General features: G+C 35.7%; 3 protein-coding genes across 4 annotated transcripts; all 3 read left to right on the top strand.

The window, feature by feature from the left end:
- Positions 1–4040: 4040 nt before the first annotated feature.
- Positions 4041–7485, top strand: LOC147543350 (Thioredoxin superfamily protein). 2 transcript variants are annotated; one of them, XM_086634862.1, is made up of 8 exons: positions 4041–4293; positions 5323–5490; positions 5582–5701; positions 6093–6136; positions 6242–6367; positions 6751–6835; positions 6939–6995; positions 7192–7485. In XM_086634862.1, exons 1-8 carry the CDS (start codon positions 4255–4257, stop codon positions 7276–7278), a joined length of 726 nt encoding a protein of 241 aa, XP_086490988.1. In that variant the 5' UTR covers positions 4041–4254; the 3' UTR covers positions 7279–7485. The 2 variants fall into 2 exon arrangements, with proteins under 2 accessions (XP_086490988.1, XP_086490990.1); XM_086634864.1 differs by having other exon boundaries at positions 4109–4293; positions 5334–5490.
- Positions 7486–8455: 970 nt separating this feature from the next.
- LOC147543349 (uncharacterized) lies at positions 8456–10598 on the top strand. Its single transcript, XM_086634861.1, has 3 exons — positions 8456–8970; positions 9191–9276; positions 9884–10598. Exons 1-3 carry the CDS (start codon positions 8673–8675, stop codon positions 10166–10168), a joined length of 669 nt encoding a protein of 222 aa, XP_086490987.1. The 5' UTR covers positions 8456–8672; the 3' UTR covers positions 10169–10598.
- A 2703-nt stretch (positions 10599–13301) lies between these two features.
- On the top strand, positions 13302–19126 carry GAUT11 (galacturonosyltransferase 11). The gene is made up of 2 exons (XM_086636466.1): positions 13302–13993; positions 17320–19126. The coding sequence occupies exons 1-2, from the start codon at positions 13844–13846 to the stop codon at positions 18772–18774; spliced, it is 1605 nt and encodes a 534-aa protein (XP_086492592.1). The 5' UTR covers positions 13302–13843; the 3' UTR covers positions 18775–19126.
- The last annotated feature ends 7200 nt before the right edge of the window (positions 19127–26326 follow it).

Here is a 26326-nt window from a genome sequence, read left to right as displayed (position 1 = left end):
GGGGGACCATTAGTAACATACTAACATGAAACAGGAAACAAGAATGTGAGGTTAATGGAGGACCACAAATGCATTATACTAAATTAATTAGAGTAACATGAAATGAAAGTTATGGGCTAATTAGGGGGACCATAGATGCATATTAACACAAGCATGGGAGCAGGTGATGGAGCTCATGAAACCTGACAATATCATCTTCTTTAAGTAAGATCTTAATCGTTTCGATGTCGACCGACAAGGTATCAAGATTCGTATTTTGAGTAGTAATGCTTCTTTAACTAAGCAGAGTTTTTAAACTTTGTTAACATCTATTACCCATTATGTGTCTCTGTGGTCTTCAGCATTCTGTACTAAGTACTTCATATGCCTAATTTCTATAGAAAATTCCAAGTTGTGAACTTGTAATTAGTAATAGTCAGAGCGACGAAAATACGCATTTGAAGTTCTAATTCAAGTCCAGTTCACAAAAGGTGCATGATTAGCACATGAATAACGGTGTTAAAACATATTCGTTACGTAGTCATAACAATAGCTAGATTAGTCGAAACTTGAAATTTTGAGCTATAAACGTAAAGCTTTTACAATTGGTTTTTGAAGTTAATTATAACAATCCTTGACCATTAAACCACTATTTCATTGTTTTTGAAAGATGGCTTAAATTTGTTATAGTTAACTTTTCATTTCAATAAGAGTACTTCAGAAAAACAACCAAAATGGATATGACAGTCACAGTAAAAGGGTATACACGAATAACGTTTGTAACCGCCAAATAGTGATAGAAAACAGTTAACTACAAACTTGACTCTTTCTTTAGTATAATTGAAGTTAAAAGAAAAGAGTTATTTGATGGCTAATCTGGAAATTGTCGAAAACTTAGTTCAATGTCGATTGAGCTGTGAGTTGGGGTTCCCCTTATAGTTTTGAATGTAGAATGGAAGTTTTCTTAGCACAGATAGCACAGTACAAAGTCCAACTCTTACTGTAGGCAGCCACACAGAAAATCTGCTTAACCGATACATCAAAATCCATTTTCTAACCAGCGAGAACCGGTACATCAAAATCCATTTTTAGTCTTCGGAAACAGGGTTCCCATCCACTTGAAATGTCCTGAATTCCATCTCTTTTTCAGATAATGACCCCGCATTTTTGTCCTAAAAAATTGTTCTATCTTAAGCCCTGCTTTCTCCCATTCCTCCTAAATTTGTCATGTTTTATCATAATGCACTAGGAAATCAATTTTATTTACTATAAATCTTTCTAGATTGAATGTTCTTCTAGATTGAAATTTTTTTGTTCTGACGAAATCAAGTAACCTAAGAAAAGTAATCGAACAATAAATAATCACACAAGACACAAAGAGATTTATGTGGTTCGGTTTGCTAAACGTACCTATTCCACGGCGAACAACGGCGAGATGATTTCCACTCTTACAAGAAAACAAGTTAGACAAGAGATTCATAAGAATAATTAAGATGTCCCTAGGATTTTAGTTATATAGTCACTACAACCCTAATCCCACCGCCTCACCGACTCTCTCTTTCTAGTTCGCGAAATGTACATGGATACCGCTAACGATAGTAACCGCCTTAACATAAGCCCTGCCTCGCATACAGAGATCTTAATTCAATATATAAATCAATCAATCCGTGTTTTTGTCTCTGCTTCTTGTCCTATCATCTGTTCCACGCGGTCTCCTACTCTTTTGTGGGTTTGGTTAGGTCTACCCCATCTCTTTTTTCCTCTTTGTATATGGCTCTTTGTATTTTCATTGATGGTTGAGAAACTTAGGGTTCAACTATCTTGCTTCTTCTTGGTTGTTCTGATTTCTTTCAAAAGACTCTTTCTTCACAGCAGAAGCCACTCGGGGTGGAAAGAGTTTCTCTAAACTAACCTCTTCAAAATGAATTATTGTCATATTTCTGATGTATGGTTCGCGATGAAAAATTGATAATCTTATCAAATTAAACAATATTTAGGTTTCACTGTTAAAATCATTTTCTTAATAATTATATATTCTAACCGAAGTATTTCTTGTATATTTTTCTTTTAATAAGCATTTGCAAATAAAACTTCAACTTTTGGCGACCATTTCGATGGAATCATAATTTTTCAAGTCAAAAAATCATCACCACGAAACTTAAAAAAATCTTAGTCTAATAATTGGTCAGTGTTGGAATCAGAGCCAATTTCTGATCGATTCAAATCGTCAAACTCAGAAACGAAGCACACCATTACGTTCATCTCGTCGAGATCTTAAGTTTAAATCCAAGAATCACTCAAATCCGATTCCGGATGAATGAGATATTCAAGTCTGAAGTTTGGACGAAGTTTGGTTAATTAAGGGACTAAATGGCAATAAGGAAAACTTGATTTGGGGCCATTTGAGCAAAGAGAACACGTTCAGATCGGACGGCTCGCGTTCTCTCCGCGCAAAAGGCCAGATCCAACGGATTACGTTAAGCCCGTGTAAGGCACAGAGTGGGATCATTCCGAATCTCCATCTAACGGTTCCGAGCTTCATCTGTTAGGCTACATTCAGGCATGATCACATTGATCCAAAGGAGGGCATTTCTTCCGCGCCTTTGAGCGAGTTCAGACGGCCCAAATCGCAGTCAACAATAATCTGTTGCTAAATGAGTGATCCGTCCCTTTTCCTTTGATAGATGTGTCCCTAACCCAACATACGCATCCCTAATGAATGTGTCTATTCGAAACCTATTTATAGGACCCAAATGAACTCCTAAATTCAATCTGTTTTTTCAGAGTATCAAGCACTGTTAGAAGATCATATTAGAGTGTCTAAGAAGAAGATTTAACAGAGTTTTCAAGGAGTTTCATAAGAAAGAACTTTGGTCCATTTGCATTAAGTCAAAGGTTAGTATACTTTCAAGTTCGACTGCTTTCTGATTTGAAGTCCACTAAATCGAAAGGTTAATCGTTGTATCCTGTGAGACAAACGCTTGTAACTGTTTGGTACTCTATACATGGTGTCAATTGTCTTAAGGAAAGAGGAATACCTCGCCTCGATTAAAAATATTCTTCTTCTTATCCTCCGATTTTTCTTTTTCTTTTTAGTTTATCTGATTTCTTAATCAAAGATATTCTGATTTTTCAAATGAGAAGTGTGTTGATTTTAAAGTAATAACTCAGAAAACACAGAAGGAATACAGTTCCTCTTTCCGATCTAAAGTCGATAGTGAGATTCGACTACGAATCGTCTGTTCGGGATAACAAACATTATCGGTTAGAAATAAGAAAGATATTGAGTTGTTCTCTTCTTTAGTTTTTCTCCATTAATTTAGAACGAAAGTGATTTTGATTGATTTACAAATAAAATCAAAGTAGTAACCTGTTCTCACCAGTGATCCCCTTAGAGGCTCGTTGAGTCAACTTGTTGCATCCGTACCCCGAAAACAACAATTAAAGTATAAAATATCTCATACTCAACTTATCATATGAAAAAACTAACTAATTTTTCCATTAGATCCTCTGGATAGAGGCATACGAAGAGAAGAAGATAAACAAGTCTAAAAAGAATAGCTAGATGACCAAATAATAGAAAACGAGAAAAAATACCGAAAAACATAATATGTTTATTTTAAGAAAAAAAAATATTATTATGGACATATTTAATTAGGGGAAACAAATTCTCCGGTGAGAAGTGAAGTCATAGTTTTCCCCTTTTTCAGATAAAATTAAGTAAATTTGAAAACAAAAATTGTGTTTTAAAATACCAATCAGACAAACGAAAATTCAATTTTTAGAAAACTTTCTCTTTATCTATGGGAAAATGGGAACCATACAAAACTCAAATGCGAACCTGCGTGAATAGGCCCCCCTTCATTTTATTCTTGAGCCTTCCTTTCTCTTCGAGTACCCACAAATTAGTTCCAGTCCGAGTGCCTTCAGACTACTCCAATCCGTGGACTTCAGACTGCTCAGTCTGAAGCCAACGGAGAGTGCCAAGAGAGAGATGGGCCGAGAGCAAAAGACATGGGAGCCTTTAGAGGCACCCCTCACTTAATTGCACACATGACACGCCTACTAAAATTCAACTACTTTCTTGATCAAGGATGGAGGAAGCCCATCTTAGGATACCACAAAAATCGGACGGCTACAAAATGAAAAATCACCTTGTTCCAACTTCCAATTAAATACCAAATTCCCACGTTTTTCATGAACTGAAATTTTGAAGTCTTACCAGAAATTGAAAGAGAATCTGGAATTGTAATTTCTAGAGTTTCTCTTCTTCATATGCGTTCTCTCCCTAACTCCATCCTCGTCTGTTCCAAGGTACTACAGTATCTCTTTTGTTCCTAAACTAAAACCCTAACTTTATATTAATCTTATATTTTTGGATTGGAAAAAATGCTCTTTACTTTTTCTTACTTATCTGCTGATATTATTTAGATCAATTTGTATTTTGTGTGTCAAATTTTGTTTAAATTACATATGAAATTAATAAGATCAATGATTATAATAGTTAAAGTAGTTGAGATTATGTTTATTAGTGTGAAATCATTTAGTAATTTTGGGAAATTTCATGGAACGGTTAGCCAGTTAGGTCTTGATAGTTTCAATTAGCTTTTGACCTTAATCACAAACCAAGAAGACTAGAAGAGATTTCACTAAGAGTCCGGGATCATGATTTTTACCAAAATGTTTGCATTCTTTGAGCTCTTAATTATTTGACCTAGGTGTCTGATTCTTTGTCTTGCGCCGGGTATGGGTACCTATACGTTTCGCAATCCACAGAAGAGACAAAATCAGGCAGAGTCTTCTCTGTAAAGCGGACTAGCCACGCCTATCACTAGTCATAAAGCAAAGCGTAGTTCTCATCGCAACGGAACCGAAACCACTTATAAACCAACCTAACCCGGGATCGAATCCTGGACCAACAACAGAGCTATAGACAAAAAAGTCTCGCACAAGACCAAAGAGTCCATATACAAGCGTATGTGTTAAATATATACATCTTTTGGATTTTATATGCGCAAAACATGACTTGAGGTAGTATGAGTCAATCCTATACCCATTTTCCATCAAATTTTTCGAACTACGTGATCACATTGAATTCGCATAAACAACCCCAATGTTTTGGATAGGAGATAGGACGAAGATAACTATGACCCAAAAATCGAATCAATACTTGCTTTTCACATTTTAAGCGAATGGTTTTATTATTAGATATTGCTATATTTATCTAAGAACAATCATTATAATGAATGGTTTAGGATTTGATTACACCTAAACTATAGGATTTCACAGAGAGAGATTTTCATGATTATATCTTGATATTATATGCATTGATAAATTTTTCAGCAAGCTTGCAGATTTACAAGGTTCATGGCTCAATCAGTAGGAGGCAACCCAGGGAAGAAGGTTATTCGGATTGATGTTAGTTCAGATACCGTATGTCCATGGTGTTTTATAGGCAAAAGACATTTAGACAAAGCAATTTCTTCATCAAAGGATCAATATGATTTTGAGGTCCCTTTTGTCTACTTGTGGCTCACTTTTTTTGCAATTGTTTTTTTTTTTTTCACCTTGTTCATTTCGTTGTTAGTACAAAATTATGCAGGTTCACTGGCACCCGTATATTCTTAATCCTTCCGCCCCAAAGGAAGGTGTCGTGAAGAGGGAGTTTTACATGAAGAAGTTTGGACCTCGATCTCTACAGATGGAAGCTCGGACGGCGGAGGTTTGTCACCTTAAGCAATTGCCATAGTTTTAGCCCTGTCTAAGGGCTAGCCCAGCCAGTTTCAAAGTCCCCGTAAAGTATGACCCAATCTCTAATGACTAATCATCTACTTAGTGTTCAGGTCATAAGACTTCTCTCTTTTCTTCACCTTAGTTCGTTCTTCAATTTTGAGATATGTAAAGTCGTAGAACAGAAGAAGAGCCTTGCTCTATAGGGACACTAACAAGGCACAACTAAACTAGCAGCCACATTCGCTTTAGGTAGGATGGTTGGAAAAGACTTTATGTGATATAATAGGCGGCCCCTTTAACTTAAATAATATAGGACCTATCTTACTTAAAACAACTTCATACCTGTATTTTAGACATTTTGAAGGCTTTAAGTCATGCAGGTATTTCGCGGCCTTGGACTCGACTATGATACATCTGGCCTCATGTAAGTTGAAGCATATTTTAGTTTCCAATATGTCATATGTGTATCTTAAAGGATGATAAAGAGGATTTTCATTTAATAACAACAAAAGTATTCTCACCTTTTCAGAGGAGAAACAATGGATAGTCACAGGCTCATACTATTTGCGGGGAAGCAGGAGCATGATAAGCAACATGCTCTTGTAGAGGAGTTGTTCCTTGGCTATTTCACGCAGGGAAAATATATTGCAGACAAGTATGTGCATATGTGCTATATAATTTTCTTTAATGTTTCATTTTGACGCCTTGTTAACAAGTCCTAGATGGTATATGTGTGTTTTTGCTGGTTTAATTATGCATTTACCCTTTGAGTTTATTCTATTGGTCATGTAACCGTAATTCCTCAAATTTGAATCCCGAGAATTGTTCGTCCGATGTCAATTTTCTAAATAGATTTCCTTTTACTACATGGGGACTACATGTGGTTTTTTTGCTTTTGCTTAAATTCTTTACCAAGAGCTTTACTAAATAGGAAATGTTTGGTTAAACATGGGTTTTAACGAAATTATTAAGCTTATAATTGGAAAAACCAGACTCCTTGTCTTATTATTAACATGAATATTTGAATTTAAATTGCAGAGGATTTCTTGTAGAAGCTGCCACAAAGGTCGGAGTAGAGGGAGCTGCAGAATTCCTTGAAGACCCTAACAACGGCCGCGACGAAGTATTATCCTTTTCCACTTTTGGAACTTATCATTAAACCTTCTCTATAAATTGTTCTATTAGCATGTTCACTTAATGAAAATTGGTTGTTTTTTTTGTGAAAGGTACAAGAGGAGCTCGAGAAGTACTCATCACACATTAGCGGAGTCCCATTCTTTGTGGTACATTATGTTCATTCTAATTAGTAGCGGGTAGCACGCCCATTCTTCATTTGCGAACAGATCCTAGTTTTTTATTTGACATCTAGTTCTCTATATTTGCGAATAGATCAATAGTTCGAAATGAATATATTTCAGTACTGTAAATATATAGATAATCAGAACAATGTTCCTCACCGAAGATTCTCTTTTATGACAGATTAATGGGAAGCACAAGATCAGTGGTGGCCAACCACCAGAGGTGTTCATGAGAGCTTTTCAGGCGGCTGGAAATAACAGTGTATAAAAGAATTGTTTTCAGGTACTCGTATTGTTCTATGTTCTAATAATATTAGTAGTAAATGTTATCTGTGTGTATTATTAGTTAATAAATAAAGAGAAATAGCCAAATGACTGACAATTCTTATTATTATAGACTTCCCTCATTTCTTGAGCATGTAATATAAAAAATTATATGTGTATTTGAATTTCTTAAAGTATATTCCTATCTTAAGTTTCGTATCTTTTAACAACTAATAAGAAAGGTACTAAGTAAATTTGTGCGCGTCATATTTAAAATCAATTAGCAATGAGTGAAAAGACTTTATATTCTTGGTCACGAGACTGTTGTTATCCATGTGTAACTATAGGAAGATATTAGGTCTCAGACATTTGGGATTCTATCCCTACAGCAAAAAGGACTACTGTAGTCAAGTGGAGAGAAACTGAACATTAGGTGCTATATTTGGATGCAATTAGGTTGCTAATTGGTATTTTTTTACCCATTAATCATATGGGCTATGGCCCGATTGTCACGACAGAGTTTCCACTATATGTCTTGTTAAGAAATAAGAATTTTGGTTTTTTTAGAGGATTTGAAAAGATGAAATGTAGTCAAGGTATAGCTTTTTGAATCAATCATCAGAACAGAAATTTGGCCAATAATGAGGATACATTCTTGGAAAATAAAACTTTCATGGACGAGAAGCAAATGAAACGCGTTCAAGGCCGAATTGTTTCAATATAGTTTTGACAGTGTTTCATTCTCATTAAGAATGTTGGGTTTTTAACCAACAAGATATAACTTTTGTTTTTAACAATTTTATCATCTACAAGTTTGAACTGAGTTTGATATGTGAAGTCAAGATTCTTAGTTTCTTTTTACTAAAACCACACTTACCATTACAAGATTAATAAACTATATCCTTATGTTCCTTATACGCCTCGTTGCTATATAAAGTTGATTAAAAGAACTACATATTCGCTGGCGTTTCGATCTCTTCTATTTTATTTTCTCAATCAACTTAATATATGTACACAAATCGAACTGAAAAATGAGAATATTATATATAAGAGTGGAAGGCACAAATGCACGATTTAGCAAATAATTTAAGAGAGTTCATGCTCTTCACGTCCGAAAAGAAAATTAATTAGTCCCCACCTAATTCATAATTAAATTCCAAACAACCTAAAAGGAATAATTTGATAGCCATTAATCATGAAATTAGAGGCAAGAATGTTGAACCATTTGGATCAAACCGAAAAATCATTTCCCATACTTTGACACACACACACACACACACATATATAGGATTTCAACTTCTCCCCTTTCTCTCTTCCTTTTCATTAGAACTCTTCTCTTCTCTTCTCATCCCCTCCCCCAACTTCTGTGTTTTTGGAACTAATTAAAGACCAAGAGATATGGGCAATTTAAGATTTCGACTTTCTTGTTTGAACCCGAAATCAATCCGTAAGCGAGCTAGTTCTCGACCCCCTCAAGCGAAACTCACTAAATCAACTTCCCACAAAATGGACATGATTGAAATGAAGAAGGGGTTCGCCAATTATCCTAAACAAAAGTTTGTAGTTGGAAGGAGGATAATGGTGGTTGTAGATTTGGGGTTTGAAGCAAAGAGTGCAATTCAATGGGCTTTATCTCACACTATTCAAAATCAGGACACCATTGTACTTCTCCATGTAACTAAGCCTTCTAAGCAATGTAAGTAACGAACTCTATTTTCAACTAATCGTTATGCAGAGAGGCATTTTTCTTATGGAGAGAGTTCGATGAGAGGAGAGCAATGGAAATTTTGATTCGAGTAGGCGATAAAGAAAAACAATGTAACCGAAATTTGAGTGTGAAATTTTTTTTGAGAATATCTAGTGAAAATCTAAAGATGAAATTTATTTTACTTCATTCTTGAGTGTTGTAATTACAGGTAAAGAGTCTGAGAGGGAGATGAGTCTTAGAGCTTACGAACTCCTTCAGTCCATTAAAAACATATGCCACAAGAAAAGACCTGAGGTAATTACTTTTATTCATTTTTTTTACTTACTCGACTCTGCATCAATAAGCCCCTATATTACGTAAGTAGAAGATATAACATAAAGTATTACGAGTACTGCATATCAAGTCATATGTATGAATCTCTTCTTTATTGGTCCATCCCACCATATTACAAGTGAGTTGGAGGATATTGTTCGTGGGGATCATCGTCCTATAATGGACGAAAATATAATTTATGACAGATTAACTAATATCCAGAGCATCTCTGAGTTGTTGTGAATTGGTTTCAAGTCTGATGCTCAAAAGTTTATGTTAGTAGGTAATATAATTCCATAGTTTATAAACGCAAGAATCACACGTCTCCTCTAATGCCATTTACAAAAAACACTTCTTAGACGCTAAAAGAACACTCACTACATGTAAAGAGCCTATGAGAAATTAGAATCATGTCACATGGAAAGAGAAATCCGCGATCTTTCCACTAGGTTCCTATTAGTTTGAGTAATATAAACACAAAATTAATAGTGGCAAATTAGTACTGCAAGATTCAAAAAGGCTCAAAGTTGAGGTCTCGCTTTTGAGTTATATATAAACACATTTAATGAAACTTTTTAATATAATATAGGTTCAAGTTGAGGTAGCATTGAAGGAAGGAAAAGAGAAAGGTCCAACAATAGTACAAGAAGCTAAGAGACAAGGGGTCTCACTATTAATTCTAGGGCAAAGGAAGCGCTCAATAAAGTGGTATCTATTGCAAATGTGGGGCAGGAAGAAGCATACTAATGGGCTTGTCGAGCATTGTATTGAAAACGCAACTTGCATGACAATTGGAGTTAGAAGAAAGAGTAGAAAACTTGGAGGTTACTCAATTACAACTAAGAATCACAAGGACTTTTGGCTCTTGGCTTGAACAAGATCATTTGAATTCTCTTTCTCGCCTTCCATGGCCGGACTTAGTTGTTGGTGTCGAATGCTACTACTACTTGACATATATGGGATAGCGTACAACATTTTTCTATTTGGGCTTGTGAGACTCAAAGCTAGTGTCTTTGCCGTCCGATGTGTTTATATTCTTCTTTGAGTTGTCAAATATGTGAAATATTTAGATAATGTAAATTTTGCTTAGAATGATGAAGTTGTGGGAGGTTTGTGATTATTTTCTCCCCTCTAAAACAATGAGTTATACAATATAGCACAACATTTTTCAGGTAAGATATTGTAAAACTCAAATGTTTCATCTTGTCAAATCTCTAGGGAAACATTTGTTTGTTTGGGTGTACAGAGTATCAAACAATCTCTATTAGATTAATGAAAGGTTTTAATAACGTCGTTGACTTGTTACATTATTTTCGTATTTAAGTTTCACTAAGTGTAACTTAGTTGTTTCTTAGCTCGGGGCAGCTATCTCGTTCTCCCCTCACGAATTTTTCATTGACTGCAATTAAATTTGGTCATGATTTTGAGATGTCCTAAATACTCTACGGGGAATAAAGACTTTGGTCAATTAGGTTTGACCTAGAGAGTATAATCTAGAAATCAATTTTATTTTTTTTATTTTTTACCCCCCTAATCTTCATTTTCGACCTTTCCTCCAACCACCATCATTCCCGCCACCATTACTCTTTCCTTCTCCTCTCTCTTTATATCAAATAAATCGTAAACGTGAAGGCTAATTATCATATCCTTTTTATGGTTTTTTTTCGAAATCAGTCGCAAACAATTTACATTTTTGTTCATACCAACATTCATAAGGTTTAAAAACAAGGGTTATTTCCCTAATAGCCCCCAACTTTGTGACCAGCTTCCTGCCTGACCCCCTAAATTAGCAAAAATACTCATATGGCCCCCTTTTTCAGTTATCTTTAACTTCCGTTACTCTCTCTCCTCCATCTCTTTTTTCTCTCTCTGCCAAGTCACGCCACATCATCTATCACGCCACATCATCATCTTCTCCGGCATAAGTCGCCGGCCGGCCAGATTTCCGGTCGGCGGCCTTCAATTTTTTTTTTTTTTATTCTCTCTCCAAAAAAAAACATTTTTTTCTCTCACATCTCTCTCTCTAAACTCCGGCGAAGGGAAACCCCCTTCGCCGGAGTTTAGAGAGAGAGAGAGAGAGATGTGAGAGAATTTTTTTTTTTTTTTTTTGGAGAGAGAGAAAAAAAAATTGAAGGTCGCCGGCCGGAAATTTGGCCAGTCGGTGACTTATGCCGGAGAAGATGATGATGTGGCGTGATAGATGATGTGGCGTGACTTGGCAGAGAGAGAAAAAGAGATGGAGGAGAGAGAGTAACGGAAGTTAAAGATAACTGAAAAAGGGGGCCATATGGGTATTTTTGCTAATTTAGGGGGGCCAGGCGGGAAGCTGGTCACAAAGTTGGGGGCTATTAGGAAAATAACCCCCAACTACCTAAATAGTTTAAAGGAGTCTTTTCTTTAAATAAATCCATAAATTCCCCTTTAGCTAATGAAAATATACGATCGGGAGTTACATAAAATTCATCCATAGTCGGACAATAATTATTATAATTAAAATTTTGCATCGATAGTTCTGACCATCTTATACTTATCTTGCAGAGAACATGAGAAATCAAATTATGCTTTTTTTAAAATGAAATTATACTTTTCTTTAGCTACTAACTAGAAACACATGAGAATATGAGATCCTTCCTATAAACAATTACATTATGGGAAGTTTTATAGGGGCCATTCTTATTAGAAGGGTCCCGTGAATTCGGCATGAGTCCATTAAATTTACAAGAATAGATTATTGGAGTGAATTTCGGTGGACGCGTACCGAATAGTTTCTTGTGAATTCCGTGAGCTCGTACATAATATTCTTTCGTGAATTTGATGGACTCGTACCGAATTCACATGGAGGGGCCCTTTTAACAAAAATGAGGGTCCCTATAAAACTTTCCTAAAATTATCTTTTAGGGTTAATTTTGATTTGGCCCTCAACTCGTGATAACTGAAAGTTTTGGTCTCAATATCTGTCAAACGTTTCAAAATATCTCTCAAATTATATTTTTATTAGTCAACTTTAACAATTGATTTTGTTTCTTATTTGTCATTTCTTTCGTAAGTTTTCCCTCATATTCACAGTCTTTTCCCTTTCTTCTTCCACCACTACTACCACCACCACCATCTCTATCAAAACCACCAACATCCCTCTCTCTCTCTCCATTACAACGAACGACACCAGATGAGACATACAATTCTAGATGTTTTCTTTTCGCCACGGTTGAACAAGTTGTGAGGTTGAAGATAAGCGAAGTGGTCAAGTTCCATACCATGGTTGGGGAGTTCTTAGTCTCCCAATAAAGCATAATCTAGCTCTCGGCCTCCCAACAAACTCTATTCCAACTCTTTTTAGTCAAGAACAACGCATCATCAGTTTCAACAAATTAAGGTATTTAAGTTACTCGGTGTTGTTCAAATATTGATTAATTCTAAATGTATTTCTTTAGTTAGTTTATTTGATAATGACGATGTATTCATTTCTCTTCAGTTTATTTTCTTTTGTTTAACCTCTTCTTCAAAATCAATAGCAAATGTCTTGAAATAGAGGCAATATTAGTGCAATTCTCTAAAATCGACAACTATAATTTTTTTAGAAACCTACTAGGTTAGTCGTTACGAGACATCGATACATCATAAAGATGTGATAAGCACAATAAGCGCCTAATTTAAACTAGCCAATGTGATTATTGAAGAAAATTGGTGATTGAAGAGATGGGTAACTGTGATTTCTTGTGAATGAACTTGGAACTTAGGGTTTTTAGGATTTTTCTTATTTTTTTTTTAAATATTTTCTTAAGTAAAATTACCCGAGCCCGTCCGATCCGAGTCTGACGGAGCCCGCTCGGGCAGGCGGGCTCGGACGGGCTACAAGCCCTGATATGGAGATTTCTGTGCGGCCCGATCCGCCTGACACTTACACGCGGGCTAGGCATACTCGTGCCCGATCCGCTCAAGTCCGACTCTATATTGCTTGAGCCCGTCCGAACCCGCCCGATTCCCACCCCAGCTTAAAACTAGTTATTAATGTTCAAAGTTGGTCTAGGAGGGAGGGAGAGAGAGAGGAGAGGATTTGGGGCAAGTATTTTGTGTGGGCATTAGAATCACATGCTTTCATGTGCTGATTTTCCCATCTTTTATTACATTAGTATTAGTATTTCATTTCCATTAACAACAAACAAAACCCACAAATTAAAACTCAAATCAAATTCATTTTCCATCTTTCTCATTTCACTCTTTTAACTCACAATCCTCTCTCTCTCTCTCTCTCTCTCTTCCCCGGTTTAGTAAGAGCTGATTTCCTCTATACTTCAATGTTTTTTTCCACCCTAAATCCTCGATTTCTTCACCCCATTTCTATAAACTCTTATTTGTAGCTCAAAAACTTGATCTTTTTTCCTTTCTCAGCTATATCGGCATTCGATTTGGGGCAAAACCCAGAAGCTATAGAAGAAGGAAAGTCGATGAGATTGGCAGAGACAAGTAATATCTATTTGTTCTAAACCTAAATTAATAAATGAATGATTGAGTCTTTGATTAAGGAGATTGAGATTTGAAATTGTTAAAGATGAGAAGACGGGCGGCCGAGTACCGGCGCCCGGTTCGTAGGGGGTTTTCATATTGGATCTGGGGTCTTCTAGGGTTGTTCGCAATTGCTGCTTTAGTAATGTTTGTTCTTCATCATAACCATGAAGACCGGATTGAACAACCTATACTTGTAAGTTTCATTCTTTTTCTTCTCTTTATATATTTAACTTTGCTTTTTAAGATTTCAGATTTTCCCCAACATTTGATAGTGTTGTTTGAATGATTTCTGAATCTGAATCTGGGGTTTGATTGAATTATAATGCAATTAACTCATTGATTTAGTCTTGTTTGATTTGTTTAGTTTTGAGTACTCTTAGTTTGCTATGATTTAGGATCAGAGAAAAGGTTCTTTTATGACATTGATATTGAGCAAAAGTACTAGAATACTTGCTTATATTCTTTTGAAGTTTTGATTTGTGGTTTTGATCATTCTATCATCTTTACAAACCCTAAAGAGTCTGGGATCTTGTCAGCTTGTTTGTTGGGTATTTGCTCAGTCTCAATGAGCAAACAATTTAGCACTTATGTCTTGGATCTGTATCTGGAAATTTAGCTTTGTGAACACCTTAAACAGGACTCGTGAATCGGCTTGATCACTTGATCATTGGAGGTTCACCAATGATTCGTATTCTTACTTCCTTATTCACTTAGCTCGTGATTTCCATGATAAGTAAGAGCCTGAAATACTTTCGGGTTTTTGCATTAAGGACATTTATTCTGTTTACTTAAATCTTTAGATTGTGTAATTTTTCCGAGTCCTCGCTTTCATTGTTTCGAGCACAATATGTTCATGAAATTTGGTGGGTTAATATCAGTGAGGTGTTTCTTAAGTAGATTACTTCTGAGGATTCTCAAATATAACATGTACTGCATCTTCCCGGGAATTCTCAAAATAAAGTTACGTGCCATTTTCACCAAACGACAAAAAAGTAAGCACTAGGTTCCATTCCCTTTCTATTGTTTGAGCGTTACTAAGCTTTTTCTTATGAAGTTCTCAGCTGGTCTCAAGTGTGAGAGAAACTTTGTAACAAGGCCCCTCTTTGATTCGTGCTGTCATGGTGTAGAGTTGTTGTCTACAATGTCTTCTGATACAATTTAGTATTTGCTTAATGTAGATCACTATCGTGATATCTAAATTGGAAAGGTTATGTCCATTTAAATACTTCTGGAAATTGGGGGCTAGTCGAAAGAGTTGTTGTGAAGTACCTTTTACCTTCTTCCTTTCCTTCACCCTCTTTTATTGTGAAACCGGCCTTTTGTCAAAGTGCAAAGTGTCATCTGTCAAGTATGTTAAATTATAGATGTACCATGAATGCGGTAAATCGTCGAGCCACCCGTCCAGCTATGTTTTGTATACTCTTCAATGAGGCTTCCATATGGCACAAACAGAGCGAATTCAGTCGACTAGTTATGGTGTTTGTGGGACTTAAATGTGGTGTCAGCGGGATGTTCTTACTTTTTACTTGTTTAGTCTTATGTTTTAGGCTACACTCTGTGCTTGAATACCAACATAACAAAACACTATATACATTTACGGGGATAGAATCGTGTCTTTAGAAATGATAAATTGTGTGTTAGAATGTGTACCTTTACAATTCAGTATCATATGATATGGTGGGCACGTTAAGTTTATTCAGAAGACGTAACTGGTGTAGATTTCTTTCTTTGTACTTACTAATTAATAACTTCGTCTGCGTAACAAACATATTTACATGGTATTAAATTTCGACCGGAACATTTTCAGTTCCAATGGTCACCTAAAAGCAACCACGGCTTATATCTATGTTGAAAGTTGATTTTACATAACCTGTATAAAGAACTTACGGAAACTGTATAAGAGAAATTACAGAAATTATGTAAATCCTTGTTCAATTTCGACTAACACATACTTTGACCATAAGACCTGTATACCATTGCTTTACCTTATTGAGTTGTTTTGGATCACTTTTTATGGTGTTACTAAGAGCTATTAGCTTTGTTATCAAATAGAATAGTTTTTTTCTATCATGTGCCCTAAGGGTACGTGATAAGACATAATATTTTTTGAAAACTCTGATAAGACATAAATTCTTTTGCATTTTAAGTTAGAATCCTGGAAGCAGTACAATCAGTGAGGTAAGTTGAACTTTCACTTCTTAAAAGTAAAAAGAATTTATGACTTCTAATGTGTCCTTATAGAAGGACCCATTGAATAAATGACTTGCAATATTTTCTGAAACAACCCCATACATTCTCATATGAGCGTCTAAGGCAATTAATTCCTTCATGGTTACTACCTTTTAAAAAAGGGAAGAAATGATTTATTAGTAATGCGCTTTTTATGCTTCTGTTCTCATTTACCAACTTTCTAACAAACACCTGTATTATTTCCATCGTCTACACAACATATCGATCATTTTGAGGAATCCGTAATTATTTCCACACTAAATTCGGATTCCAAGCGGTACATAGTTCAACCAAAATGTAATCTGATATTTTGCAGTCCTCATGTTGTAGTGCAACTACAAGATCATATTATCTTCTTCCTATTTAGTTACCTATTCAGGGTCTCCTAAACAACTAGAAGAAACTTACCCTCAGATGGTTGTTCTTTATTACTATTAGTTTTAAGATTAGTTTCATGCTTGCTCTATTACTTTCTAGAAATCATATCATTTCGCAAAAGTTCGCGATGACCTCATGCATTCTGGTAATCAGTAAACTATGATGGTCTATTCTATTAGGTAAAGAGCGTTCAATATGGAACACTATATTGGTTTCTGTCCGTGTTTCCCTTTTTGAAATCCCTAATGAGAAGCTGGAGTTAACTCTGATGTGTAGCGGGCAAAACTGAATGAAACGAACTCTTCTCTCAACCACATCACGTCCAAAAGCTTGTTTTAGTTTCCAAGGCAAAAAAATAAAGTCATTCAGTGAGGTAGCGCCATGCGTTTTCTTTATGAGAACATGTGTAACTAGTTTTAATAACGAATGAACGTTATCACTTGGTCGCTGAATTGGATAGCTTCATTTGACTTGTTTGGATATACCTGTAGCCAGTTGGTGCAAGCTCGCAAAAAGATCTAGAATGATCTGGTGGGCTCGCAAACTGGCCTTTTAAAAGGAGTGGTACCTTTTGAAAGGTCGAAATTTTCGTATCATAAACAAAATTAAACTCCTAACGAAGATGAAAGACAAATATGACGTGATAGGTTGGAAATTGTTTTCAGTTCTAAGAAGTGAGAAGGATGAGGTCTTAGGGAAGGATTGTAACAATGAACAACACTTTGATTTCGTAATGGTTACTGCAGTAGAGTCTATTTAATTCATAAATGGATATTATTGGAAGGATTTAATCTCATCTACTATTAGAGAACGAACAAGCCAAAGTAGGCACCTGTTTTATGCTTGATGTGGCTTACTTCAAGATATTTGTTTGTGAACTTAATAAAGTTCTATGTTAACTCATTTCTGCAGGTTAAGAATGAGAAAGTTGAAGAGCTGCGTCACCAGGGTTTAAACTTTACCGAGGAAATACTGAGTGTTACATCATTTGCTAGGCAATTGAGTGATCAAATGACATTGGCCAAAGCTTATGTGATCATCGCAAAAGAGCACAATAACCTTCAGCTAGCTTGGGAGCTCAGCTCAAAAATCAGAAATTGTCAACTCTTGCTCTCGAAAGCTGCCATGAGAGGAGAACCCATCACACTAGATGAAGCCCAACCTTTAGTTAAAGGGCTATCGTCGCTAATCTACAAGGCCCAAGGTGCTCATTATGATATTGCAACTACCATAATAACAATGAAGTCTCACATCCAAGCAATTGAAGAACGTGCAAATGCTGCGACAGTGCAGAGTACAGCTTTTGGACAGTTAGCTGCAGAAATGATACCCAAAAATATTCATTGCCTGAACATTAAACTCACAACTGATTGGCAAAGAAAACCTATCCTACAGGAAGTTGCAGCAGAAAAGGAGAACTCCCCAAGACTTGTAGATAACAATCTCTATCATTTCTGCATATTCTCAGATAATTTGTTGGCTACTTCAACTGTTGTAAACTCCACTGTCTCTAATGCCGAGCATCCGAAGCAACTAATCTTCCATATTGTCACAAATGAAATCAGTTATGGAGCGATGCAAACATGGTTTATAGAGAACGACTTCAAAGGGTCTACTATAGAAGTTCAGAACATAGAGAAGTTATCTTGGTTGAATACCTCCTACTCCCCTGTGGTGAAACAGCTCCTTGATCCTGAAGTCCGGGCTTACTATTTTGGTAATTCACAGGATTCAAAAGGTGAAACAAAGTTTCGGAACCCAAAATATGTCTCTCTGCTGAACCATTTGCGCTTTTACATCCCCGAGATATACCCGTCGCTGGAAAAGATAGTCTTTCTCGACGATGATATTGTTGTTCAGAAGGATCTGACTCCTCTTTTCTCATTGGATCTCCATGGAAACGTGAATGGTGCAGTCGAAACTTGCCTAGAAGCATTCCATCGTTACTACAAATACCTCAATTTCTCAAACCCAATTATCAGCTCAAAATTTGATCCACAAGCCTGTGGGTGGGCATTTGGGCTAAATGTGTTTGATCTTATTGCATGGAAAAAGGCGAATGTCACCCAGCGGTATCACTACTGGCAAGAGCAGAACAAGGATTCTACACTATGGAAGCTTGGAACCCTTCCTCCAGGTCTCCTAACATTTTATGGACTGACTGAGCCACTTGATCGGAGATGGCACGTATTAGGGTTAGGTTATGACATGAACATTGACAACCGTCTGATTGAGAGTGCAGCTGTCATTCATTATAACGGGAACATGAAGCCGTGGCTGAAGCTAGCTATTGGTAGATATAAACCTTTATGGGAACGGTATGTAAATCATACTCACCTATATGTCCAGAAGTGTCTTACAAGCTGAAAATGAAAAACAATATTCTCTCCGGGTTCACATTCGTATAGAGAAACATGAGGAAATCGTGGGTGATTTTGGGTTTTGCTTAAGATATCTGTTCCATTTACTTTATTTTGGAAGGACAAATAATTATTCTTATACACAAAAAAGCAGGAATGTAATAGATCTTTAGGGTTGTGGGGGATTCAGTTTAGTTGATGGGTTTCCCTTTTCTCTCTCAAGGTGTAGAATTCTTTCTGTTTGTAGCAAATTTTGAAATAAACTCTCTGTTCTGTTTAATTACAGTGTATTTGTTTGGTCCATAAAGTATTTGTATTTCAAACCTGATATTTCATCTTTAAGATAGAAATTTTAATACAAGTAGAGCCTTTGTTAGTAGATTGCCTTCTTGAGTGATATCTGCAAATTAGTGGGGCTGCTAAATTGTTAATCACCATCACTTATTTCCTTGTGAATACAAAATATTCTGAAACCTAAGCTATGTTTAGTGTTCCGGAAAGAATGTGATTACGAGTGTATATATGTATAAAAGTGAACTTACATATTTATGCCATTTATGCATATATTACATATAGGAATCCGTATGCAATCAACTCCTCTACCCATTATACCGATGATCTGTAAGTTACTCGAGCGGATTACAGGATCTCAACTGCTTGGTATAGACACTGATTTTGTCTCTACTATTTGAGGGGAAGGGAATCACGAACAAACAAACCCTCCCCCGGGTTTAAGATTCTCCCTTTCGAGTTGATTCTTTTAGCATGGAATGTGATTTATACTGCCTTCACGTGTACAAAATACCCATTTAGAATGTGATTTCACAAAATCGCATTCTATTTACGTGCACCCAACATAGTTTTAGATTGGACTCCAAGAGTCATTACATTTTAATGGCAGTTGGATGAACACGGTAACCGCCCATTAAGACATCAAAGGTCTTAAAGGCCACATAAAGACCTTTAGGGTCGTTATAGGGGCCCGACATTCCATCTATTCTTACCTCCACTTTATTTATTATCTAAATTACATGGGATAAATCTTGATGAAAAATTACTTCCACCCAAACTCGATCTCAAAATCTCATGGGCTTAACAGGGAGTGCCCAACCACTGCACCAAAGGGTGGTGACCTTTTCAACATTAAAGAATCAAAACTTTGAAAGCCCATCTTTTGCAATGGGGCCATGCATTTTGGGTTCGAAAGAAAACCCAAAATGGACCTCAGGTCCAAATATAATAAAAAATAGACTACACGTCCAAAAACCTTAAATACCATTTGTTGTCGACCCAAAATGAGTTTTTATTCGTTTTAAAAATGCATCCCATTTCCACTCTCTAAAAAATCAACTATTTTTTGAGAATCAGATTAAAATATATGGAATGAAATTTTAGTTTCGTAGGAAATTTCGGTCGATCCAAAAGTTGAAACGTTTCGTGTAAATATTTAGGTCAGTGTGGAAGTTTTACAAAACTACAACAATGATAGATATGTTGGAATTTTATAGAGTTAATTCCTATTTGGCCCCCTACTTTGTAACCAGCTTCCTTTATGTCCCCCTATTTTCTGTAAATTCAAATATGACCCAATTTTTTGATGTAAATGTCCTAACTACCCTTCCTATAAATATTTTTTCAAAATAAAATAAAAAAGAAAACTTCAATTCCACCTCATTCCCTCTCCCCCACACATATCTCTCCACGTCACCTCTCTCTCTCTCCATCTCACCTCTCTCCCTCCAACTCACCTCTCACTCTCTCCAACTCACCTCTCTTCTCCGACGAAGGTCGCCGGCTGGAAAATTTTCCGGTCGGCGATCTTCGTCGGAGAAGAGACGTAAGTTGGAGAGAAAGAGAGAGATGACGTGGAGAGATATGTGTGGGGGAGAGGGAAATGAGGTGGAATTGAAGTTTTCTTTTTTATTTTGTTTTGAAACAATAAATATAGAGGCCAGTTAGGACATTTACTTCGAAAAAGGGGGTTATGTTTGAATTTACAGAAAATAGGGGCCATAAAAGAAGTTGGTCACAAAGTAGGGGGTCAAATAGAAATTAACTCAATTTTATACAATAATATATTTTACCCATCATGAAGCCTAAAGTGGCGGAAAAGAGAACATTCTTATTATTATTATAGTACAATAATTGATGTGAGGGGCAAAAATGACAAATATAATGGATTTGTAACAGAATCAGTTGGTTTGAGGGGTAAATTGCAATCACAAGGTAGTTTAGGGGGTAAATAAAAAATCTATAACATTAAAAAGACTTGAAGCTAAAATAACATAAAGGTAAGTTTTAAGGGCGTCCTCCATAAGTGTCAAAAACGTCTGCCTTGAGAGAGGCCTTTTACTCTTATGATGGGTGCCCTTAAAACTCCCCTAATAGACTAGGGTTTCTGAAGAAAGAAGTTTATTCTTCTTCTTCCTCTCGGTGTTGCCGCCTTCTCTCTTTAGCGTTTCGTCTCAAATCTTCTGAAACTAGCTGTAGTTTCATGGAGAAGATAAAAAACAATGAAATGGAAATGAAATCGAAAAGAAATCCACCAAAACATGGAGAAAAAAAGGATGAAAGTTTGTTTTCATGGTCAAATTTTGAATAGTTCGATCGAAACACTGCACGAATCTTCTGCAAGAGACTTTTCGTTTCCCTAATTTGAAAAACCATCATCTTTTGACGATTTCGACCGAAATATGTCGATTTTTCATTCCTTGACTAGAACACTTCAAAACTGAGTTTTCTCTCTAGTCATTTTCTAATCGACACCCAAAAATGAATTAGGCTAATGTTGAACAAGATACCACCGTGGTTGTTTGATGTTTTATTGTTTGATGTTTTAAACTATGTTTGTTAAAGCTTTATATCTAATTTGTAAATCTTCATATTAGGTGTCTCGGATAAAATGAAAATTATTACAACATTTTTTTCACGTTTTCTCTCTGTAGAAATTTTGTTTGTGCATTCTACCATTGTTTGGGCCAACGGTTTTGCTCTACTCGTATCCAAATTGTAAAATAAGTGTTATTTTAAAGCATTTTAGCATTTCCTTTGTAAAATAAGGGTGTGTTTGAAGCATTTTACCGTTTGTTTGGTAAATGTACGCGACACGTAGTACCTTATGCTCACTACATTTTATCATTTGTTGACTGCCTTTTTTTCTTCATTCACTCCATTTTACCATTTGCACAACAACTTACCGTTAGTTCAGTGCATTTTACAATTGTTGCATCAAAAAATTGAAAATGCACAACGTTGACCTTTGTATGTTCCTTCGTAGATCTTCCTTGTTTTTTGTGCATACTGAAAATTATCACCGTGGAATAGATCTCACCAAGCGAACCACGTAAATGTCTCGTGTTCTATGTTATTGTTTACTTCTATTATTAATTTTTTTAGTTTGCTTGTATTTCGTCGTAACATAAATTCCGCCAGGCTACCGGAGACAAGCTCATGGTTGAACTACAACCTGAACCATGCCTAGGTTGGGCAGGAACCAGTTGAATAGGAATAAGAAAAAGCTCAGTTGCATGCCTTATAGGTAAACAAAACCTAATTGGTTCATCCCTTCATCTTCTCCATCTCTGGTTCGTCACTTAATCCTCTTTATCCTCACTTTATTTACTTGGAAATTCTAATTTTTCTTGTTTCAACTACAAAATTGGAGAGATTCATATTGAGAAAGATAGAGAGAGACTAGAGTTAGGGAACTTAGTCAAAACTCCCTATAAATTTTTTGTTTTGGTGAAAAAAGATTACTCAAATTTTTTAGTCTTCAACTCTTGAGGTATTTTCTTAATTTGCAACAACTTTTCAAGAGGTTTGTAACAGATAGCGAGAGGTGTGGAAGAGGTTTGCAACAACTTGCAAAAGGTTTGCAACAACTAGCAAAATATATTCGGGTTTTAACTAAACAAAATACAAATAGTTGGGTTTTTAACCAAACAAAATACAAAATGTTAGTTATTTAACCAAACAAAATATAACTTCTCTTTGTAACTTAATAATATTTAAAATTATGCTCATCACATTTTTATGATGTATCAATGCTTTAACGACTAATGTAGATCGTAGTCGATTTATAAAAAAAAAAGACATTTAAAATTGGGTCTTCTGTCCAATTTCTTAGAGAGAAACGGAGAAAAAGAGATGAAGGGTGTTGGATTGGGCTAGGACAAATTGACACCATTGATCTTCTAGTGGAGAGACATACATATTAGCACTCAATCAAAGTTAATGTAATCGAAATATCTTTTAAGTATTGTTACGTGTTTGCGCGTGAAACTCACTTTTGTTGAGTGACCACATGTATTCTCTCTACTGGAGAAACTAGGATTCAAATCTTAACGTTATGAAAATAATTATATATATATTCTGCTCTAGCTATACCCAAAAGCGGTGAGCCAATACATAAACATTCCACATTTGAGGCAAAGGTGTTAACAGAAGCTATTGCATGAAGAAGATGCTAGGGTTTCGAACAGAAGAGAAGGAAAGTTTCGAACAGAAGAGAGGCTAGGGTTTCGCAAAGAGATAAATGAGTTAGGGTTTTCTAACTATCCATTTATATGTGGACCAGTCAATACATCTTGACTAATAGTCAAACCCTGGTCGTAGTCCTCTTGGTCAAGTCAGTTCATGTCTGAAGGCAGTCACAAGTCAGCAAGTCACATTTGTCTGAAAGCACTCACGAGTCAGCTGAAATAGAAAACAATAAGATTAGTTACTAAACTGTTTTAGTTTGTTAAAACTAAATCTGTTATTATAACTAATTCTGTTATAATAACAGATCTTCTCTTTCTCTTCTTCTTCTTCTTCATTACTAGTATAAATACAAGTTGTAATCAACAATTTAGAATTGATTGGAATAAAATAGGGTTGGAGAATTTCTTACATGGTATCAGCTTCCAGGCTAGATCTTCATCAAGTTTTCTTCCAAACTCAACAACAATCTCAACATTAAGATCAAACATCTCGCAAAATCAAACATTTCAAGTTAAAATTCGTTACTACAACACAAAAATCATCAAATTCTCAGTGATTATCACAGAAAACTTACTGTTTTTTTTCAGGCTTTTTCATGGCTTCCGCAACTCAAAGCAATCTTCCTCCAATTTCAGCAGTAACCAGCTTTATTACTGAAAAGTTGGATGATTCCACCTCAATTGAGAGTTATTCATGGAGTTGAACAGATAAATCCAGATTATCAGCAATGGAGGACAAAGGAAAGTTTTGTTAAGTCTTATCTCAAAAGTACACTATCAAAATCAATCTATTTTGACATTTATGGTCTTCAATCTGCTCAAGAGATATGGAATTACCTTGATCTCACCAACAATGAAGGTTTAGAATCAAGGAAAGATCAACTTAGAAGAAAACTTCAAAACATTAAAAAAGGTGATGCCTCTATAGCTGAATATCTTAGAGAAATCAAACTTATTTCTGATTCACTTTTATCTGTTCATGATAGAGTAACTGAGTCTGAGCTAGTTAGAATTGCTATCCATGGTCTATCTTCAGAATATGACCAATTTGTTATTGCCTTAAGGGCAAATAATGAATCTCTATCTTTAGCTCAACTTAAGTCAAGGCTTGGTCAGCATGAGCAATGGTTATCTACCAAAGATTCTGCTCATGAAGTTTATTATGTTAATAGATCAGGATATAAACAAGGGCAGGAATCAAAACCCTCTCCTACTTTCTATAGAAATCAAGCTATTACTAAGAAGGAAGGTACTGTTCTAAATACTTCAAATAATCAATATAGAAATCAAAAAGCAGAAGACTTTGATTTCTCTACAGTACCATGTGGGATCTGTAAAAGATGGGGTCATGCTGCTGGAGTTTGCTATTTTAGGTATAGGCAACATAAATCTCAAAATGGATATCATACTGAAGAAATTCAACAAATAACTCAAGATGCTGAAAATATACAACATGATTCTAAGTCCTATCCATATGAGGAAGAATCATTGCTAGAATGTAACAATGCAGCAGTTCAAAATCCTATTTTCAGTGATGAAGATGATGAGTTCCAAGAATGTCATACAGCTATAGTTTCTGATGAGAATGCAGATGAGTTTCATGATTGTGAAAATTTTGATATAGACATGGAAATATCTTCTGAAACATGCTATACAACTAGTAATTTGTCCAATACTACTGCTATCAAAGAACAGTCTTGGCTAGCTGACACAGGAGCTAGTAGTCATATGACTCATACTTCTGAAAATATATTATCTCCTCAACTTTATCAAGGAACTGAAGCAGTTATGGTAGGAAGTGGTAAATTCTTACCAATTGCAAGTATAGGTACATCAAAATTATCAACTTCTAATTGTGTTTTTGATCTCAATAAAGTTCTATGTGTACCTAATCTCAAAAGAAATCTATTATCCATCTCTAAATTCACTAAGGATAATTCTGTTTCAGTAGAGTTTATGCCTTGGGGATATAGTATTAAGGATATTTGGTCAAAGAAAATTCTAACTGAAGGGCCAGTTAAAAACAGTCTATATTCTATAGAGGTAAAACATAATATGATTCCACATAAATCAATAGAAGCACATATGACTCAAATTGCTACAACTTTTGATACCTGACATGCTAGATTAGGCCATTCTCATCATGGTATTGTGAAACAACTTCATAAGGAAAACAAAATTCAGCTATCTACAAATAGTGACAAGTCATTTTGTAACTCATGTGAACTAGGAAAGAGTAAATGTTTACCTTTTGACATATCTCATACCACCACTAATACACCTCTTCATTTAGTTCATTGTGATATATGAGGGCCTTCTCCTATTACTACTCCAAATGGTGCTAGATATTATATCTTATTCTTGGATGATTTCAGCAAGTATAGTTGGATTTATGCTATGAAGTTAAGATCTGACAGTATCAAGTGTTTTCAACACTTCAAATCCACAAATGAGAATCTACTCAAGGTAAAGATTGTTTATTTTCAATCTGATGGAGCCCCTGAATTACAGAAAGGGGATTTCAGATCTTTTTTAGACTCTAATGGTATTATCTTTAGGAGCTCCTGTCCATACACTCCCCAACAGAATGGGAAGGCAGAAAGAAAACATAGACACATAACAGAGTTAGGAAATACTCTGTCTTTTCATTGTTCTTTACCTAAATCCCTTTGGTTTGATGCATTCAACACTGCTGTCTACATCATAAACAGACTACCTACACCAACTCTTCAAGGTATGTCACCATTTGAAGTATTGTTTCATGTTGTTCCTGATTATTCCAACTTGAGAATCTTTGGGTGTGCTTTTTATCCTCATTTAGGTGAGCTTAGAAAAGATAAGCTCAGTCCTAAGAGTGTTAGATGTGTCTTTTTGGGGTATAGCAATGAGCACAAGGGTTATAAGTGCTTTGATCCTACCACCAAAAGATTATACATTTCTAGACATGTTACTTTTGATGAAGGTAGTTTTCCATACACCAACATCCATAAGAACAAGTCTAGTTGTGATCAGAGTTCAGAGCCTTTCATTTCATTACCTCTGCCCTCTCTTATCACTACTCAGTCCTTACAGCCTGAA

The sequence above is a fragment of the Eschscholzia californica genome, unplaced genomic scaffold (assembly GCF_041429995.1).
Source record: "Eschscholzia californica isolate CP2 unplaced genomic scaffold, dmEscCali1.0.p SCAF_4, whole genome shotgun sequence".
NCBI classification, from domain to species: Eukaryota; Viridiplantae; Streptophyta; class Magnoliopsida; order Ranunculales; family Papaveraceae; genus Eschscholzia; species Eschscholzia californica.
This window is presented reverse-complemented; position numbering and strand designations above follow the sequence as displayed.

What these genes read in the sequence shown, in the direction of transcription:
- LOC147543350 (XM_086634862.1), top strand. Translation starts at nt 4,255, where the DNA reads ATGCGTTCTCTCCCTAACTCCATCCTCGTCTGTTCCAAG. An exon ending in TGGAAGCTCGGACGGCGGAG is followed by an intron (nt 5,702 to 6,092) that starts GTTTGTCACCTT and finishes TAAGTCATGCAG; the next exon opens with GTATTTCGCGGCCTTGGACT. An exon ending in TATGATACATCTGGCCTCAT is followed by an intron (nt 6,137 to 6,241) that starts GTAAGTTGAAGC and finishes TCACCTTTTCAG; the next exon opens with AGGAGAAACAATGGATAGTC.
- LOC147543349 (XM_086634861.1), top strand. Translation starts at nt 8,673, where the DNA reads ATGGGCAATTTAAGATTTCGACTTTCTTGTTTGAACCCGAAATCAATC. An exon ending in AACTAAGCCTTCTAAGCAAT is followed by an intron (nt 8,971 to 9,190) that starts GTAAGTAACGAA and finishes TTGTAATTACAG; the next exon opens with GTAAAGAGTCTGAGAGGGAG. An exon ending in GCCACAAGAAAAGACCTGAG is followed by an intron (nt 9,277 to 9,883) that starts GTAATTACTTTT and finishes AATATAATATAG; the next exon opens with GTTCAAGTTGAGGTAGCATT.
- GAUT11 (XM_086636466.1), top strand. Translation starts at nt 13,844, where the DNA reads ATGAGAAGACGGGCGGCCGAGTACCGGCGCCCGGTTCGTAGGGGGTTT. An exon ending in GGATTGAACAACCTATACTT is followed by an intron (nt 13,994 to 17,319) that starts GTAAGTTTCATT and finishes TCATTTCTGCAG; the next exon opens with GTTAAGAATGAGAAAGTTGA.